This window comes from Oncorhynchus nerka, linkage group LG15 (genome assembly GCF_034236695.1).
Source record: "Oncorhynchus nerka isolate Pitt River linkage group LG15, Oner_Uvic_2.0, whole genome shotgun sequence".
In the NCBI taxonomy this organism is placed as follows: domain Eukaryota; kingdom Metazoa; phylum Chordata; class Actinopteri; order Salmoniformes; family Salmonidae; genus Oncorhynchus; species Oncorhynchus nerka.
In genome coordinates, this window is record NC_088410.1 from 1,936,886 (window position 1) to 1,959,954 (window position 23,069).

The 23,069-nt window shown below is 31.5% G+C and overlaps 1 protein-coding gene across 1 annotated transcript in view; it reads right to left on the reverse strand.

Moving 5' to 3' along the window:
• ern2 (endoplasmic reticulum to nucleus signaling 2) overlaps window positions 1-23,069 on the reverse strand; it is a 120,864-nt gene that overhangs the window by 73,785 nt on the left and 24,010 nt on the right. The window contains 5 exon segments of the mRNA XM_065000841.1: window positions 594-699; window positions 2,174-2,296; window positions 3,793-3,865; window positions 12,380-12,451; window positions 12,805-12,842. Of these exon segments, the coding sequence (XP_064856913.1) occupies window positions 594-699; window positions 2,174-2,296; window positions 3,793-3,865; window positions 12,380-12,451; window positions 12,805-12,842 (412 nt within the window).

Sequence of the window (23,069 nt, forward strand, 5' to 3'; positions counted from 1 at the left end):
AGTATAGTATAATGGTGTATATACTGTATTACACTATAGTATAATGGTGTAGTACATTATAGTATAATGCTGTATCTACTGTAGTACATTATAGTATACTTGTGTACCTACTGTAGTACATTATAGTATAATGGTGTATCTACTGTAGTACATTATATTATCATTGTGTACCTACTGTAGTACATTATAGTATCATTGTGTACCTACTGTAGTAGATTATATTATCATTGTGTACCTACTGTAGTACATTATAGTATCATTGTGTACCTACTGTAGTACATTATATTATCATTGTGTACCTACTGTAGTACATTATTATATTGTGTACCTACTGTAGTAGATTATATTATCATTGTGTACCTACTGTAGTACATTATAGTATCATTGTAGATTATATTACCTACTGTAGTACATTATAGTTATCATTGTGTACGTACTGTAGTACATTATAGTATAATTGTGTACCTACTGTAGTACATTATAGTATCATTGTGTACCTACTGTACTACATTTTAGTATCATTGTGTACGTACTGTACTACATTATAGTATAATTGTGTACCTACTGTAGTACATTATAGTATCATTGTGTACTTACTGTAGTCGTGTTTCTCATCGTACGGCGGGGCAGAGTAGTCGTTGTATGTTGCGTTCCACCTCAGCTCCTGTGTCTTCGTATCATACATCGTTATCATGTACTCTGGAATAGGATAGAGTATAGTACTGTAAAGTAGAGTAGAGCTGAGGACAGTAGGGTACAGTAGAACTGAGTAGAGTAGAACTGAGTCGAGTAGAACAGAGTCGAGTAGAACAGAGTAGAACTGAGTAGAGTAGAACTGAGTAGAGTAGAGCTGAGTCGAGTAGAACAGAGTAGAACTGAGTAGAGTAGAACTGAGTAGAGTAGAGCTGAGTAGAGTACAGTAGAACTAGTTGAAGAGTAGAGTAGAACTGAGTAGAGTAGAACTGAGTAGAGTACAGTAGAACTAGTTGAAGAGTAGAGTAGAACTGAGTAGAGTACAGTAGAACTAGTTGAAGTGTAGAGTAGAACTGAGTAGAGTAGAACTGAGCAGAGTACAGTTGAACTAGTTGAAGAGTAGAGTAGAACTGAGTAGAGTAGAACTGAGTAGAGTACAGTAGAACTAGTTGAAGAGTAGAGTAGAACTGAGTAGAGTAGAACTGAGTAGAGTACAGTTGAACTAGTTGAAGAGTAGAGTAGAACTGAGTAGAGTAGAACTGAGTAGAGTACAGTAGAACTAGTTGAAGAGTAGAGTAGAACTGAGTAGAGTAGAACTGAGTAGAGTACAGTAGAACTAGTTGAAGAGTAGAGTAGAACTGAGTAGAGTAGAACTGAGTAGAGTACAGTAGAACTAGTTGTAGAGTAGAGTAGAACTGAGTAGAGTAGAACTGAGCAGAGTACAGTTGAACTAGTTGAAGAGTAGAGTAGAACTGAGTAGAGTAGAACTGAGTAGAGTACAGTAGAACTAGTTGAAGAGTAGAGTAGAACTGAGTAGAGTACAGTAGAACTAGTTGAAGAGTAGAGTAGAGCTGAGAAGAGTAGAACTGAGTCGAGTAGGGTACAGTAGAACTGAGTAGAGTAGAACTGAGTCGAGTAGAACAGAGTAGAGTAGAACTGAGTAGAGCTGAGAAGAGTAGAACTGAGTAGAGTAGAACTGAATAGAGTACAGTATAACTAGTTGAAGAGTAGAGTAGAACTGAGTAGAGTAGAACTGAGTAGAGCTGAGAAGAGTAGAACTGAGTAGAGTAGGGTACAGTAGAACTGAGTAGAGTAGAACAGAGTAGAGCTGAGAAGAGTAGAACTGAGTAGAGTAGAACTGAGTAGAGCTGAGTAGAGTAGAACTGAATAGGGTAGGGTACAGTAGAACTGAGTAGAGTAGAACAGAGTAGAGCTGAGTAGAGTAGAACTGAGTAGAGTAGGGTGCAGTAGAACTGAGTAGAATTCAGTAGAGTAGAACTGAGTAGAGTAGAACTGAGTAGAACAGAGAGTAGAACTAGTACAGTAGAACTAGTTGAAGAGGAGAACTGAGTAGAGTAGAACTGAGGAGAACTGAGTAGAGTAGAACTGAGTAGAGTAGAACTGTCAGAATACAGTAGTATTGACTAGGTACCTGTCTGTCCTATGGTGTAGTCAGAATACAGTAGTATTGACTAGGTACCTGTTCTTCCTATGTACAGCAGTGGTGCATTGGGGCAAATGGAGTCAGATGAGGATGTGGAGAGGCTGGTCTGTTTCTCTCCTGTCTGGGGGTCCACCACGAACCATACATCCTGCTTCTTACCTAAACAGGTACACACACACACACACACACACACACACACACACACACACACACACACACACACACACACACACGTTAACAATGATGTGACAGCCTCAACCCAGTACTGATGTCCTGACAACACATTACTGATGTCCTGACAACAAGGTACTGATGTCCTGACAACACATTACTGATGTCCTGACAACACATTACTGATGTCCTGACAACACATTACTGATGTCCTGACAACACAGTACTGATGTCCTGACAACAAGGTACTGATGCCCTGACAACACATTACTGATGTCCTGACAACACATTACTGATGTCCTGACAACACATTACTGATGTCCTGACAACACATTACTGATGTCCTGACAACACATTACTGATGTCCTGACAACACAGGTACTGATGTCCTTACTGATGTCCTGACAACACATTACTGATGTCCTGACAACACATTACTGATGTCCTGACAACAAGGTACTGATGTCCTGACAACACATTACTGATGTCCTGACAACAAGGTACTGATGTCCACATTACTGATGTCCTGACAACACATTACTGATGTCCTGACAACAAGGTACTGATGTCCTGACAACACTGATGCCCTACTGATGTCCTGACAACACATTACTGATGTCCTGACAACAAGGTACTGATGTCCTGACAACACATTACTGATGTCCTGACAACACATTACTGATGTCCTGACAACACATTACTGATGTCCTGACAACAAGGTACTGATGTCCTGACAACAAGGTACTGATGTCCTGACAACACATTACTGATGTCCTGACAACACATTACTGATGCCCTGACAACAAGGTGCTGATGTCCTGACAACACATTACTGATGTCCTGACAACAAGGTACTGATGTCCTGACAACACATTACTGATGTCCTGACAACACATTACTGATGTCCTGACAACACATTACTGATGTCCTGACAACAAGGTACTGATGTCCTGACAACACATTACTGATGTCCTGACAACACATTACTGATGTCCTGACAACACATTACTGATGTCCTGACAACAAGGTACTGATGTCCTGACAACACATTACTGATGCCCTGACAACAAGGTGCTGATGTCCTGACAACACATTACTGATGTCCTGACAACACATTACTGATGTCCTGACAACACATTACTGATGTCCTGACAACACATTACTGATGTCCTGACAACACATTACTGATGTCCTGACAACACATTACTGATGTCCTGACAACAAGGTACTGATGTCCTGACAACAAGGTACTGATGTCCTGACAACACATTACTGATGTCCTGACAACACATTACTGATGTCCTGACAACACATTACTGATGTCCTGACAGCACATTACTGATGTCCTGACAACACATTACTGATGTCCTGACAACACATTACTGATGTCCTGACAACAAGGTACTGATGTCCTGACAACACATTACTGATGTCCTGACAACAAGGTACTGATGTCCTGACAACAAGGTACCAATGTCTCTCACCAGTGTAAAGGACTCCATCAGAACTCCTACAGGGAGCAGACTGGACCAGCTCTGGGATGGTGAAGGGCAGTTTCTGGAGACATATAGACAATACTATATTATACAGTATACTATTATTATATTAAAATACTATATTATACAGTATACTATTATATATATTAAAATACTATATTATTAGACTGGACCAGCTCTGGGATGGTGAAGGGCAGTTTCTGGAGACATATAGAAAATACTATATTATACAGTATACTATTATTATATTAAAATACTATATTATACAGTATACTATTACTATATATGTATTAAAATACTATATTATACAGTATACTATACTATTACTATATATATTAAAATACTATATTATACAGTATATTATTATTATATATATTAAAATACTATATTATACAGTATACTATACTATTACTATATATATTAAAATACTATATTATACAGTATATTATTATTATATATGTATTAAAATACTATATTATACAGTATACTATACTATTATTATATATATTAAAATACTATATTATACAGTATCCTATATGTATTAAAATACTATATTATACAGTATACTATTACTATATATATTAAAATACTATATTATACAGTATACTATTATATGTATTAAAATACTATATTATACAGTATACTATTATATGTATGTATTAAAATACTATATTATACAGTATACTATACTATTATTATATATATATTAAAATACTATATTATACAGTATATTATTATTATATATGTATTAAAATACTATATTATACAGTATATTATTATATATATATTAAAATACTATATTATACAGTATATTATTATTATATATGTATTAAAATACTATATTATACAGTATATTATTATATATATATTAAAATACTATATTATACAGTATATTATTATTATATATGTATTAAAATACTATATTATACAGTATATTATTATATATATATTAAAATACTATATTATACAGTATATTATTATTATATATGTATTAAAATACTATATTACTGACAGTATATTATTATTATATTAAAATACTATATTATACAGTATACTATTACTATATATATTAAAACTACTATATTATACAGTATATTATTAATATATATGTATTAAAATACTATATATACAGTATATTATTATTACTATATATATTAAAATACTATATTATACAGTATATTATTATTATATGTATTCAAATACTATATTATACAGTATACTATACTATTATTATATATATTCAAATACTATATTATACAGTACTATACTATTATTGTATACTATTATTATTATATTAAAACATTATACAGTATACTATTATATATGTATTAAAATACTATATTATATGTATACTATACTATTATTATATATATTCAAATACTATATTATACAGTATACTATACTATTATTATATATATTAAAATACTATATTATACAGTATATTATTATATATGTATTAAAATACTATATTATACAGTATATTATTATTATATATTTATTAAAATACTATATTATACAGTATATTATTATATATATTAAAATACTATATTATACAGTATATTATTATATATGTATTAAAATACTATATTATACAGTATATTATTATTATATATGTATTAAAATACTATATTATACAGTATATTATTATTATATATGTATTAAAATACTATATTATACAGTATATTATTATTATATATGTATTAAAATACTATATTATACAGTATATTATTATTATATATGTATTAAAATACTATATTATACAGTATACTATTATTATATATGTATTCAAATACTATATTATACAGTATACTATTACTATATATATTAAAATACTATATTATACAGTATACTATACTATTATTATATATATATTAAAATACTATATTATACAGTATACTATTACTATATATATTAAAATACTATATTATACAGTATACTATACTATTACTATATATATATTCAAATACCTGACTATACAAAATACTATATTATACAGTATCTATACTATTATTACTATATATATTAAAATACTATATTATACAGTATATTATTATTATATATGTATTAAATACTATATTATACAGTATACTATACTATTATTATATATATATTCAAATACTATATTATACAGTATATTATTATATATGTATTAAAATACTATATTATACAGTATATTATTATATATGTATTAAAATACTATATTATACAGTATATTATTATTATATATATATTAAAATACTATATTATACAGTATATTATTATATATATTAAAATACTATATTATACAGTATATTATTATATATGTATTAAAATACTATATTATACAGTATATTATTATTATATATATATTAAAATAATATATTATACAGTATACTATTACTATATATATTAAAATACTATATTATACAGTATACTATTACTATATATATTAAAATACTATATTATACAGTATATTATTATATATATATTAAAATACTATATTATACAGTATATTATTATTATATATGTATTAAAATACTATATTATACAGTATATTATTATATATATATTAAAATACTATATTATACAGTATATTATTATTATATATATTAAAATACAGTATATTATTATATATATATTAAAATACTATATTATACAGTATATTATTATTATATATGTATTAAAATACTATATTATACAGTATATTATTATTATATTAAAATATATATTATACAGTATACTATTACTATATTATTAAAATACTATATTATACAGTATATTAATATATATATTCAAATACTATATTATACAGTATATTATTATTATATATATATTAAAATACTATATTATACAGTATATTATTATTATATATGTATTCAAATACTATATTATACAGTATACTATACTATTATTATATATATTCAAATACTATATTATACAGTATACTATACTATTATTATATATATTCAAATACTATATTATACAGTATACTATTATTATTATATTAAAATACTATATTATACAGTATACTATTATATATGTATTAAAATACTATATTATACAGTATACTATACTATTATTATATATATTCAAATACTATATTATACAGTATACTATACTATTATTATATATATTAAAATACTATATTATACAGTATATTATTATATATGTATTAAAATACTATATTATACAGTATATTATTATATATATTAAAATACTATATTATACAGTATATTATTATATAGTATTAAAATACTATATTATACAGTATATTATTATTATATATTTATTAAAATACTATATTATACAGTATATTATTATATATATTAAAATACTATATTATACAGTATATTATTATATATGTATTAAAATACTATATTATACAGTATATTATTATTATATATGTATTAAAATACTATATTATACAGTATATTATTATTATATATGTATTAAAATACTATATTATACAGTATATTATTATTATATATGTATTAAAATACTATATTATACAGTATATTATTATTATATATGTATTAAAATACTATATTATACAGTATACTATTATTATATATTATTCAAATACTATATTATACAAATACTATATTATACATATTATACAGTATACTATACTATTATTATATATATATTAAAATACTATATTATACAGTATACTATTACTATATATATTAAAATACTATATTATACAGTATACTATTATTATATATATATTAAAATACTATATTATACAGTATACTATACTATTACTATATATATTAAAATACTATATTATACAGTATACTATACTATTATTACTATATATATTAAAATACTATATTATACAGTATATTATTATTATATATGTATTAAAATACTATATTATACAGTATACTATACTATTATTATATATATATTAAAATACTATATTATACAGTATATTATTATATATGTATTAAAATACTATATTATAGTATATTATTATATATATTAAAATACTATATTATACAGTATATTATTATTATATATATATTAAAATACTATATTATACAGTATATTATTATATATATTAAAATACTATATTATACAGTATATTATTATATATGTATTAAAATACTATATTATACAGTATATTATTATTATATATATATTAAAATACTATATTATACAGTATACTATTATTATATATATTAAAATACTATATTATACAGTATACTATTATTATATATATTAAAATACTATATTATACAGTATACTATACTATTATTATTAAAATACTATATTATACAATATTATTATTATATATGTATTAAAATACTATATTATACAGTATACTATATATATATTATAATTATTATTATACAGTATACTATTATTATATATTAAAATACTATATTATACAGTATACTATTACTATATATATTAAAATACTATATTATACAGTATACTATACTATTATATATATATATTAAAATACTATATTATACAGTATACTATACTATTATTATTATATATATTAAAATACTATATTATAGTATATTATTATATATGTATTAAAATACTATATTATACAGTATACTATTATATATATATTAAAATACTATATTATACAGTATACTATTATTATATATATTAAAATACTATATTATACAGTATACTATTATATATATATTAAAATACTATATTATACAGTATACTATTACTATATATGACCGTCTCTCTGACCGTCTCTCTGACCGTCTCTCTGTCCGTCTCTCTCTGACCGTCTCTCTGTCCGTCTCTCTCTGTCCGTCTCTCTGACCGTCTCTCTGACCGTCTCTCTGACCGTCTCTCTGTCCGTCTCTCTGTCCGTCTCTCTCTGTCCGTCTCTCTCTGTCCGTCTCTCTGACCGTCTCTCTGACCGTCTCTCTGTCCGTCTCTCTGTCCGTCTCTCTGTCCATCTCTCTGACCGTCTCTCTGTCCGTCTCTCTGTCGTCTCTCTGACCGTCTCTCTGACCGTCTCTCTGTCTCTCTGTCCATCTCTCTCGTCTCTCTGTCCGTCTCTCTGACCTCTCTCTGACCGTCTCTCTGACCGTCTCTCTGTCCATCTCTCTGACCGTCTCTCTGTCCGTCTCTCTGACCGTCTCTCTGTCCGTCTCTCTGACCGTCTCTCTGACCATCTCTCTGACCGTCTCTCTGACCGTCTCTCTGACCGTCTCTCTGTCCATCTCTCTGACCGTCTCTCTGTCCATCTCTCTGACCGTCTCTCTGACCGTCTCTCTGACCGTCTCTCTCTCTGACCGTCTCTCTCTCTGACCGTCTCTCTCTCTGACCGTCTCTCTCCTGTCGTCTCTCTCTCTGACCGTCTCTCTGACCGTCTCTCTGTCCGTCTCTCTGACCGTCTCTCTGACCGTCTCTCTGTCCATCTCTCTCTCTGTCTCTGTCCGTCTCTCTGTCCGTCTCTCTGACCGTCTCTCTGACCGTCTCTCTGTCCGTCTCTCTCTGACCGTCTCTCTGTCCGTCTCTCTGACCGTCTCTCTGACCGTCTCTCTGACCGTCTCTCTGTAAAATCTCTCTCTGACCGTCTCTCTCCGTCTCTCTCTGTCCGTCTCTCTGACCTCTCTCTGACCGTCTCTCTGACCGTCTCTCTGTCGTCTCTCTGTCCGTCTCTCTGTCCGTCTCTCTGACCGTCTCTCTGACCGTCTCTCTGACCGTCTCTCTGTCCGTCTCTCTGTCCGTCTCTCTGACCGTCTCTCTGACCGTCTCTCTGTCCGTCTCTCTCTGTCCGTCTCTCTCTGTCCGTCTCTCTGACCGTCTCTCTCTCTCAGTCTGTCTGTCTGTCTCTCTCTGTCCGTCTCTCTCTGTCCGTCTCTCTGACCGTCTCTCTCTCAGTCTGTCTGTCTGTCTCTCTCTGTCCGTCTCTCTCTGTCCGTCTCTCTGACCGTCTCTCTCTCAGTCTGTCTGTCTGTCTCTCTCTGTCCGTCTCTCTCTGTCCGTCTCTCTGACCGTCTCTCTCTCAGTCTGTCTGTCTGTCTCTCTCTGTCCGTCTCTCTCTGTCCTCTCTGACCGTCTCTCTCTGTCCGTCTCTCCGTCTCTCTCTCAGTCTGTCTGTCTGTCTCTCTCTCTCTGTCTCTCTCTCTCTCTCTGTCCGTCTCTCTCTGTCCGTCTCTCTGACCGTCTCTCTCTCAGTCTGTCTGTCTGTCTCTCTCTCTGTCCGCCTCTCTGTCCGTCTCTCTGACCGTCTCTCTCTCAGTCCGTCCGTCTCTCTCTCTCTCTGACCGTCCGTCTCTCTGTCTGTCTCTCCCTCTCAGTCTGTCTGTCTCTCTCTCTCTGTCTCTCTGTCAGTCTCTCTGTCCGTCTCTCTGACCGTCTCTCTGTCCGTCTCTCTGTCTCTCTGTCCGTCTCTCTCTCTCTCTCTCTCTCTCTGTCTCTCTGTCCGTCTCTCTCTCTCTCTGACCGTCCGTCTCTCTGTCTGTCCGTCTCTCTCTCAGTCTGTCTGTCTCTCTCTCTCTGTCCGTCTCTCTACCGTCTCTCTGTCTGTCTGTCCGTCTCTCTCTCTCTGACCGTCCGTCTCTCTGTCTGTCTGTCCGTCTCTCTCTCAGTCTGTCTGTCTCTGTCCGTCTCTCTGACCGTCTCTCTCTCTCTCAGTCTGTCTGTCTCTCTCTCTCTCTGTCCGTCTCTCTGTCCGTCTCTCTCTCAGTCTGTCTGTCTGTCTCTCTCTCTCTGTCCGTCTCTCTGACCGTCTCTCTGTCCGTCTCTCTCTGTTGGTCTGTCTCTCTCTCTCTGTCCGTCTCTCTCTCTCAGTTTGTCTCTCTCTCTCAGTTTGTCTCTCTCTCTCTGTCCATCTCTCTGACCGTCTCTCTGTCCGTCTCTCTGTCTGTCTGTCCGTCTCTCTCGCTCTGTCTGTCTGTCCGTCCGTCTCTCTGTCTGTCTGTCCGTCTCTCTCTCTGTCCGTCTCTCTCTCTCTCTGTCCGTCTCTCTGTCCCTCTCTCTGTCCGTCTCTCTGTCCGTCTCTCTAAACCTCTCTCTGTCTGACCGCCTCTCTGTCCGTCTCTCTCTCCCTCTCTCTCTGACCGTCTCTCTGTCCGTCTCTCTCTCTCTCTCTCTGTCCGCCTCTCTGTCCGTCTCTCTCTCAGTCTGTCTGTCTCTCTCTCTCTGTCCGTCTCTCTCTGTCCGTCTCTCTGACCGTCTCTCTCTCAGTCTGTCTGTCTGTCTCTCTCTGTCCGTCTCTCTCTGTCCGTCTCTCTGACCGTCTCTCTCTGTCCGTCTCTCTGACCGTCTCTCTCTCAGTCTGTCTGTCTGTCTCTCTCTCTCTGTCCGTCTCTCTCTCTCTCTCTGTCCGTCTCTCTCTGTCCGTCTCTCTCTGTCCGTCTCTCTGACCGTCTCTCTCTCAGTCTGTCTGTCTGTCTCTCTCTCTGTCCGCCTCTCTGTCCGTCTCTCTGACCGTCTCTCTCTCAGTCCGTCCGTCTCTCTCTCTCTCTGACCGTCCGTCTCTCTGTCTGTCTGTCTCCTCTCAGTCTGTCTGTCTCTCTCTCTCTGTCCGTCTCTCTGTCAGTCTCTCTGTCCGTCTCTCTGACCGTCTCTCTGTCCGTCTCTCTGTCTCTCTGTCCGTCTCTCTCTCTCTCTCTCTCTGTCTCTCTGTCCGTCTCTCTCTCTCTCTGACCGTCCGTCTCTCTGTCTGTCCGTCTCTCTCTCAGTCTGTCTGTCTCTCTCTCTCTGTCCGTCTCTCTGACCGTCTCTCTGTCTGTCTGTCCGTCTCTCTCTCTCTGACCGTCCGTCTCTCTGTCTGTCTGTCCGTCTCTCTCTCAGTCTGTCTGTCTCTCTCTGTCCGTCTCTCTGACCGTCTCTCTCTCTCAGTCTGTCTGTCTCTCTCTCTCTGTCCGTCTCTCTGTCCGTCTCTCTCTCAGTCTGTCTGTCTGTCTCTCTCTCTCTGTCCGTCTCTCTGACCGTCTCTCTGTCCGTCTCTCTCTGTTGGTCTGTCTCTCTCTCTCTGTCCGTCTCTCTCTCTCAGTTTGTCTCTCTCTCTCAGTTTGTCTCTCTCTCTCTGTCCATCTCTCTGACCGTCTCTCTGTCCGTCTCTCTGTCTGTCTGTCCGTCTCTCTCGCTCTGTCTGTCTGTCCGTCCGTCTCTCTGTCTGTCTGTCCGTCTCTCTCTCTGTCCGTCTCTCTCTCTCTCTGTCCGTCTCTCTGTCCCTCTCTCTGTCCGTCTCTCTAAACCTCTCTCTGTCTGACCGCCTCTCTGTCCGTCTCTCTCTCCCTCTCTCTCTGACCGTCTCTCTGTCCGTCTCTCTCTCTCTCTCTCTGTCCGCCTCTCTGTCCGTCTCTCTCTCTCTGTCCGTCTCTCTCTCTCTCTCTCTCTCTGTCCGCCTCTCTGTCCGTCTCTCTCTCTCTCTGTCCGTCTCTCTCTCTCTGTCCGTCTCTCTCTCTCTCTCTGTCCGCCTCTCTGTCCGTCTCTCTGTCCGTCTCTCTGTCCGTCTCTCTCTCTCTCTGTCCGTCTCTCTCACTCTCTCTGTTCGCCTCTCTGTCCGTCTCTCTCTGTCCGTCTCTCTGTCCTGTCTGTCTCTCTGTCTCTGTCCGTCTCTCTGCTCTGTCCGTCTCTCTCGCTCTGTCCGTCTCTCTCTTACCATCAGTCCTTCCTTGTGTTTTCCTCCCAGGACGTAGAGACTGCCATCGTTGGGGTCAGGGAGAAACCCTGCCTAAAAACACACCCACGGTAGCAATGATTATCAGGTGTGTGAGTGTTTGTAGTGTGTGTCAGAGTGTGTGTGTGTGTGTGTGTGTGTAGAGTGTGTGTGTGTGTCAGAGTGTGTGTGTGTGTGTCAGAGTGTGTGTGTGTGTGTGTGTGTGTAGAGTGTGTGTGTGTGTGTCAGAGTGTGTGTGTGTGTGTGTAGAGTGTGTGTGTGTGTGTGTGTGTCAGAGTGTGTGTGTGTGTGTGTCAGATGTGTGTGTGTGTGTGTGTGTGTGTGTGTGTGTCAGTGTGTGTGTGTGTGTGTGTGTGTGTGTGTGTGTGTGTGTGTGTGTGTGTGTGATGTGTATATAGCAGAGTCACTCACTCAGTAAGGTAGACAGGCACCTGGATGATGGGATCTGGAAAAGATTTAAGAAAGATGGAATGTTCAGATGTTAATAATCAATATGTTAATTAGTAAGTTGTATATATTATAATAAGATGGAATGTTCAGAATGAACAATATGTTAATTAGTAAGAACATTAAGAACACCTTCCTAATACTGAGTTGTATATATTATAATAAGATGGAATGTTCAGAATGAACAATATGTTAATTAGTAAGAACATTAAGAACACCTTCCTAATACTGAGTTGTATATATTATAATATGATGGAATGTTCAGAATGAACAATATGTTAATTAGTAAGAACATTAAGAACACCTTCCTAATACTGAGTTGTATATATTATAATATGATGGAATGTTCAGAATGAACAATATGTTAATTAGTAAGAACATTAAGAACACCTTCCTAATACTGAGTTGTATATATTATAATATGATGGAATGTTCAGAATGAACAATATGTTAATTAGTAAGAACATTAAGAACACCTTCCTAATACTGACTTGTATATATTATAATATGATGGAATGTTCAGAATGAACAATATGTTAATTAGTAAGAACATTAAGAACACCTTCCTAATACTGAGTTGTATATATTATAATATGATGGAATGTTCAGAATGAACAATATGTTAATTAGTAAGAACATTAAGAACACCTTCCTAATACTGAGTTGTATATATTATAATATGATGGAATGTTCAGAATGAACAATATGTTAATTAGTAAGAACATTAAGAACACCTTCCTAATACTGAGTTGTATATATTATAATAAGATGGAATGTTCAGAATGAACAATATGTTAATTAGTAAGAACATTAAGAACACCTTCCTAATACTGAGTTGTATATATTATAATAAGATGGAATGTTAGAATGAACAATATGTTAATTAGTAAGAACATTAAGAACACCTTCCTAATACTGAGTTGTATATATTATAATAAGATGGAATGTTCAGAATGAACAATATGTTAATTAGTAAGAACATTAGAACACTAATACTGAGTTGTATATATTATAATATGATGGAATGTTCAGAATGAACAATATGTTAATTAGTAAGAACATTAAGAACATACTAATACTGAGTTGTATATATTATAATATGATGGAATGTTCAGAATGAACAATATGTTAATTAGTAAGAACATTAAGAACACCTTCCTAATACTGAGTTGTATATATTATAATAAGATGGAATATTAGAATGAACAATATGTTAATTAGTAAGAACATTAAGAACACCTTCCTAATACTGAGTTGTATATATTATAATATGATGGAATGTTAGAATGAACAATATGTTAATTAGTAAAAACATTAGAACACCTTCCTAATACTGAGTTGTATATATTATTATACTTTATATATTATTATACTATATATATTATACTGTATATATTATTATGCCATATATATTATACTATATATATTATTATACTATATATATTATTATATATATATTATACTGTATATATTATTATACTATATATATTATTATACTATACATATTATACTATACTATATATTATTATACTATATATTATTATACTATACTGTAGGTATATATTATTATACTATATATTATTATACTATATATTATTATACTATATATTATTATACTATACTGTAGGTATATATTATTACACTATACTGTAGGTATATATTATTATACTATACTGTAGGTATATATTATTATACCATACATATTATACTATACTATATATTATTATACTATATATTATTATTCTATATATTATTATACTATATATTATTATTCTATATATTATTATACTATATATTATTATACTATATATATTATTATACTATACTGTAGGTATATATTATTACACTACATATTATACTATATATTATTACACTATATATTATTACACTATACTGTAGGTATATATTATTATACTACATATTATACTATACTATATATTATATTATACTATATATTATTATACTATATATTATTACACTATACTGTAGGTATATATTATTATACTATATATTATACTATACTGTAGGTATATATTATTATACTATATATTATTACACTATACTAGGTATATAATATTATACTATATATTATTACACTATACTGTAGGTATATATTATTATACATATTATACTATACTATATATTATTATACTATATATTATTATACTATATATTATTATACTATATATTATTATACTATACTGTAGGTATATATTATTACACTATACTGTAAGTATATATTATTATACTACATATTATATTATACTATATATTATTATATATATATTATTACACTATACTGTAGGTATATATTATTATACTATATATTATATTATACTATATATTATACTATATATTATTATACTATACTGTAGTATATATTATTACACTATACTGTAGGTATATATTAATACACTACATATTATACTATATATTACTATACTATATATTATTATACTATACTGTAGGTATATATTATTACACTACATATTATACTATATATTATTATACTATATATTATTATACTGTATATATTATTATAGTATACTGTACATATTATACTATACTATATATTATTATACTATATATTATTATACTATACTGTAGGTATATATTATTATACTACATATTATATTATACTATATATTATTATACTATACTGTAGGTATATTATTACACTATACTGTAGGTATATATTAATACACTACATATTATACTATACTATATATTATTATACTATATATTATTATACTATATATTATTACACTATACTGTAGGTATATATTATTACACTACATATTATACTATACTATATATTATTATACTATATATTATTATACTATACTGTAGGTATATTATTACACTATACTGTAGGTATATATTAATACACTACATATTATACTATACTATATATTATTATACTATACTGTAGGTATATATTATTACACTACATATTATACTATACTATATATTATTATACTATATATTATTATACTATATATTATTACACTATACTGTAGGTATATATTATTATACTACATATTATATTATACTATATATTATTATACTATATATTATTATACTATACTGTAGGTATATATTAATACACTATATTATACTATACATTATTATACTATATATTATTACACTATACTGTAGGTATATATTATTACACTACATATATATATTATACTATATATTATTATACTGTACTGTAGGTTTATATTATTATACTACATATTATACTATACTATATATTATTACACTATACTGTAGGTATATATTATTACACTACATATTATACTATACTATATATTATTATACTATATATTATTATACTATATATTATTATACTATACTGTAGGTATATATTATTACACTACATATTATACTATACTATATATTATTATACTATATATTATTACACTATACTGTAGGTATATATTATTATTCTATATATTATATTATACTATATATTATTACACTATACTGTAGGTATATATTATTACACTACATATTATACTATACTATATATTATTATACTATACTGTAGGTATATATTAATACACTACATATTATACTATACATTATTATACTATATATTATTACACTATACTGTAGGTATATATTATTACACTACATATTATACTATACTATATATTATTATACTGTACTGTAGGTATATATTATTATACTACATATTATACTATACTATATATTATTACACTATACTGTAGGTATATATTATTACACTACATATTATACTATACTATATATTATTATACTATATATTATTATACTATATATTATTATACTATACTGTAGGTATATATTATTACACTACATATTATACTATACTATATATTATTATATATATATTATTACACTATACTGTAGGTATATATTATTATTCTATATATTATACTATACTATATATTATTACACTATACTGTAGGTATATATTATTACACTACATATTATACTATACTATATATTATTATACTATACTGTAGGTATATATTATACTATACTATATATTATTATACTATATATTATTATACTATACTGTAGGTATATATTATTATACTACATATTATACTATACTATATATTATTATTCTATATATTATACTATACTGTAGGTACATATTATACTATACTATATATTATTATTCTATATATTATTATACTATACTGTAGGTATATATTATTATACTATATATTATTACACTATACTGTAGGTATATATTATTATACTATATATTATTACACTATACTGTAGGTATATATTATTATACTATATATTATTATACTATATATTATTATACTATATATTATTATACTATACTGTAGGTATATATTATTATACTATATATTATTATACTATATATTATTATACTATACTGTAGGTATATATTAATACACTATACTGTAGGTATATATTATTACACTACATATTATACTATACTATATATTATTATACTATATATTATTACACTATACTGTAGGTATATATTATTACACTACATATTATACTATACTATATATTATTATACTACATGTTATACTTCCGGCGCCGACAGAGATGGCCGCCTCGCTCGCGTTCCTAGGAAACTATGCAGTTTTTGTTTTTTTACGTGTTATTTCTTACATTAGTACCCCAGGTCATCTTAGGTTTCATTACATACAGTCGAGAAGAACTACTGAATATAAGATCAGCGTCAACTCACCATCAGTACGACCAAGAATATGTTTTCCGTGACGCGGATCCTGTGTTCTGCCTTACAAACAGGACAACGGAATGGATCGCATGCAGCGACCCAAGAAAACGACTCCGAAAAAGGGAAACGTAGCGGTCTTCTGGTCAGACTCCGGACAAGGGCACATCGCGCACCACTCCCCAGCATTCTTCTTGCCAATGTCCAGTCTCTTGACAACAAGGTTGATGAAATCCGAGCAAGGGTAGCATTCCAGAGGGACATCAGAGACTGCAATGTTCTCTGCTTCACGGAAACATGGCTTACTGGGAAGACGCTATCCGATGCGGTGCAGCCAACGGGTTTCTCCACGCATCGCGCCGACAGAAACAAACATCTTTCTGGTAAGAAGAGCGGCGGGGGCGTATGCCTCATGACTAACAAGACATGGTGTGATGAAGGAAACATACAGGAACTCAAATCCTTCTGTTCACCTGATTTAGAATTCCTCACAATCAAATGTAGACCGCATTATCTTCCAAGAGAATTCTCTTCGATTATAATCACAGCCGTATATATCCCCCCCAAGCAGACACATCGATGGCTCTGAACGAACTTTATTTAACTCTTTGCAAACTGGAAACCATTTATCCGGAGGCTGCATTCATTGTAGCTGGGGATTTTAACAAAGCTAATCTGAAAACAAGACTCCCTAAATTTTATCAGCATATCGATTGCGCAACCAGGGGTGGTAAAACCTTGGATCATTGTTACTCTAACTTCCGCGACGCATATAAGGCCCTGCCCCGCCCCCCTTTCGGAAAAGCTGACCACGACTCCATTTTGTTGATCCCTGCCTACAGGCAGAAACTTAAACAAGAGGCTCCCACGCTGAGGTCTGTCCAACGCTGGTCAGACCAAGCTGACTCCACACTCCAAGACTGCTTCCATCACGTGGACTGGGACATGTTTCGTATTGCGTCAGATGAAAATATTGACGAATACGCTGATTCGGTGTGCGAGTTCATTAGAACGTGCGTCGAAGATGTCGTTCCCATAGCAACGATAAAAACATTCCCAAACCAGAAACCGTGGATTGATGGCAGCATTCGCGTGAAACTGAAAGCGCGAACCACTGCTTTTAATCAGGGCAAGGTGTCTGGTAACATGTCCGAATATAAACAATGCAGCTATTCCTCCGCAAGGCTATTAAACAAGCTAAGCGTCAGTACAGGGACAAAGTGGAATCTCAATACAATGGCTCAGACACAAGAGGCATGTGGCAGGGTCTACAGTCAATCACGGACTACAAGAAGAAACCCAGCCCAGTCACGGACCAGGATGTCTTGCTCCCAGGCAGACTAAATAACTTTTTGCCCGCTTTGAGGACAATACAGTGCCACTGACACGGCCTGCAACGAAAACATGCGGTCTCTCCTTCACTGCAGCCGAGGTGAGTAAGACATTTAAACGTGTTAACCCTCGCAAGGCTGCAGGCCCAGACGGCATCCCCAGCCGCGCCCTCAGAGCATGCGCAGACCAGCTGGCCGGTGTGTTTACGGACATATTCAATCAATCCCTATACCAGTCTGCTGTTCCCACATGCTTCAAGAGGGCCACCATTGTTCCTGTTCCCAAGAAAGCTAAGGTAACTGAGCTAAACGACTACCGCCCGTAGCACTCACTTCCGTCATCATGAAGTGCTTTGAGAGACTAGTCAAGGACCATATCACCTCCACCCTACCTGACACCCTAGACCCACTCCAATTTGCTTACCGCCCAAATAGGTCCACAGACGATGCAATCTCAACCACACTGCACACTGCCCTAACCCACCTGGACAAGAGGAATACCTATGTGATAATGCTGTTCATCGACTACAGCTCGGCATTCAACACCATAGTACCCTCCAAGCTCGTCATCAAGCTCGAGACACTGGGTCTCGACCCCGCCCTGTGCAACTGGGTACTGGACTTCCTGACGGGCCGCCCCAGGTGGTGAGGGTAGGCAACAACATCTCCTCCCGCTGATCCTCAACACGGGGCCCCACAAGGGTGCGTTCTGAGCCCTCTCCTGTACTCCCTGTTCACCCACGACTGCGTGGCCACGCACGCTCCAACTCAATCATCAAGTTTGCGGACGACACAACAGTGGTAGGCTTGATTACCAACAACGACGAGACGGCCTACAGGGAGGAGGTGAGGGCCTCGGAGTGTGGTGTCAGGAAAATAACCTCACACTCAACGTCAACAAAACTAAGGAGTTGATTGTGGACTTCAGGAAACAGCAGAGGGAACACCCCCTATCCACATCGATGGAACAGTAGTGGAGAGGGTAGCAAGTTTTAAGTTCCTCGGCATACACATCACAGACAAACTGAATTGGTCCACTCACACTGACAGCGTCGTGAAGAAGGCGCAGCAGCGCCTCTTCAACCTCAGGAGGCTGAAGAAATTCGGCTTGTCACCAAAAGCACTCACGAACTTCTACAGATGCACAATCGAGAGCATCCTGGCGGGCTGTATCACCGCCTGGTACGGCAACTGCTCCGCCTCAACCGTAAGGCTCTCCAGAGGGTAGTGAGGTCTGCACAACGCATCACCGGGGGCAAACTACCTGCCCTCCAGGACACCTACACCACCCGATGTTACAGGAAGGCCATAAAGATCATCAAGGACATCAACCACCCGAACCACTGCCTGTTCACCCCGCTATCATCCAGAAGGCGAGGTCAGTACAGGTGCATCAAAGCTGGGACTGAGAGACTGAAAAACAGCTTCTATCTCAAGGCTATCAGACTGTTAAACAGCCACCATTGAGTGGCTGCTGCCAACACACTGTCATTGACCCAACTCCAGCCACTTTAATAATGGGAATTGATGGGAAATGATGTAAATATATCACTAGCCACTTTAAACAATGCTACCTTATATAATGTTACTTACCCTACATTATTCATCTCATATGCATACGTATATACTGTACTCTACATCATCGACTGCATCCTTATGTAATACATGTATCACTAGCCACTTTAACTATGCCACTTTGTTTACTTTGTCTACATACTCATCTCATATGTATATACTGTACTCTGGATACCATCTACTGTATGCTGCTCTGTACCATCACTCATTCATATATCCTTATGTACATATTCCTTATCCCCTTACACTGTGTATAAGACAGTAGTTTTGGAATTGTTAGTTAATTACTTGTTGGTTATCACTGCATTGTCGGAACTAGAAGCACAAGCATTTCATCATTAACATCTGCTAACCATGTGTATGTGACCATTAACATCTGCTAACCATGTGACCAATAACATCTGCTAACCATGTGACCAATAACATCTGCTAACCATGTGACCATTAACATCTGCTAACCATGTGTATGTGACATATAAAATTTGATTTGATTTGATTTGATTTTTATACTATACTATATATTATTATCTATATATTATTATACTATACTGTAGGTATATATTATTATACTACATATTATACTATACTATATATATTATACTATATATTATATTATACTATATATTATTATACTATACTGTAGGTATATATTATTATACTACATATTATACTATATATTATTATACTATACTGTAGGTATATTATTACACTACATATTATACTATATATTATTATACTATACTGTAGGTATATATTATTATACTATATATTATTATACTATATATTATTATACTTACTGTAGGTATATATTATTATACTATATATTATTATACTATATATTATTATACTATATATTATTATACTATACTGTAGGTATATATTATTATACTATATATTATTATACTAGTATATATTATTATACTATATATTATTATACTATATATTATTATACTATATATTATTATACTATATTTATTATACACTGTAGGTATATATTATTATACTATATATTATTATACTATATATTATTACACTATATATTATTACACTATACTGTAGGTATATATTATTATACTATATATTATTATACTATACTATATATTATTATACTATATATTATTATACATACTGTAGGTATATATTATTACACTACATATTATACTATACTATATATTATTATACTATATATTATTATACTATACTGTAGGTATATATTATTATACTATATATTATTACACTATACTGTGTATATATTATTGACCATTAACATACTAGGTATATATTATTATACTATATATTATTATACTATATATTATTATACTATACTGTAGGTATATATTATTATACCATATTATATTATACTATATATTATTATACTATATATTATTATACTACATATTATATTATACTATATATTATTATACTATATATTATTATACTACATATTATACTATACTATATATTATTACACTATACTGTAGGTGTATATTACCATATTATATTATACTATATATTATTATACTATATATTATTATACTATATATTATTATACTATATATTATTATACTATATATTATTACACTATATATTATTATACTATACTGTAGGTATATATTATTATACTACATATTATATTATACTATATATTATTATACTATATATTATTATACTATATATTATTATACTATACTGTAGGTATATATTATTATACTATATATTATTATACTATACTGTAAGTATATATTATTATACTACATATTATACTATACTATATATTATTATACTATATATTATTACACTATACTGTAGGTATATATTATTATACTATATATTATTATACTATATATTATTATACTATATATTATTATTCTATATATTATTATACTATATATTATTATACTATATATTATTATTCTATATATTATTATACTATATATTATTATACTATATATTATTATACTATATATTATTATTCTATATATTATTATACTATATATTATTATACTATATATTATTATTATACTGTAGGTATATATTATTATACTATATATTATTATACTATACTGTAAGTATATATTATTATATACATATTATACTATACTATATATTATTATACTATATATTATTACACTATACTGTAGGTATATATTATTATACTATACTGTAGGTATATATTATTATACTATATATTATTACACTATACTGTAGGTATATATTATTATACTATATATTATTACACTATACTGTAGGTATATATTATTATACTATACTGTAGGTATATATTATTATACTATATATTATTACACTATATATATTATTATACTATACTGTAGGTATATATTATTATACTATATATTATTACACTATACTGTAGGTATATATTATTACACTATACTGTAGGTATATATTATTATACTATATATTATTACACTATACTGTAGGTATATATTATTATACTATACTGTAGGTATATATTATTATACTATATATTATTATACTATACTGTAGGTATATATTATTATACTGTAGGTATATATTATTATACTATATATTATTATACTATATATTATTATACTATACTGTAGGTATATATTATTATACT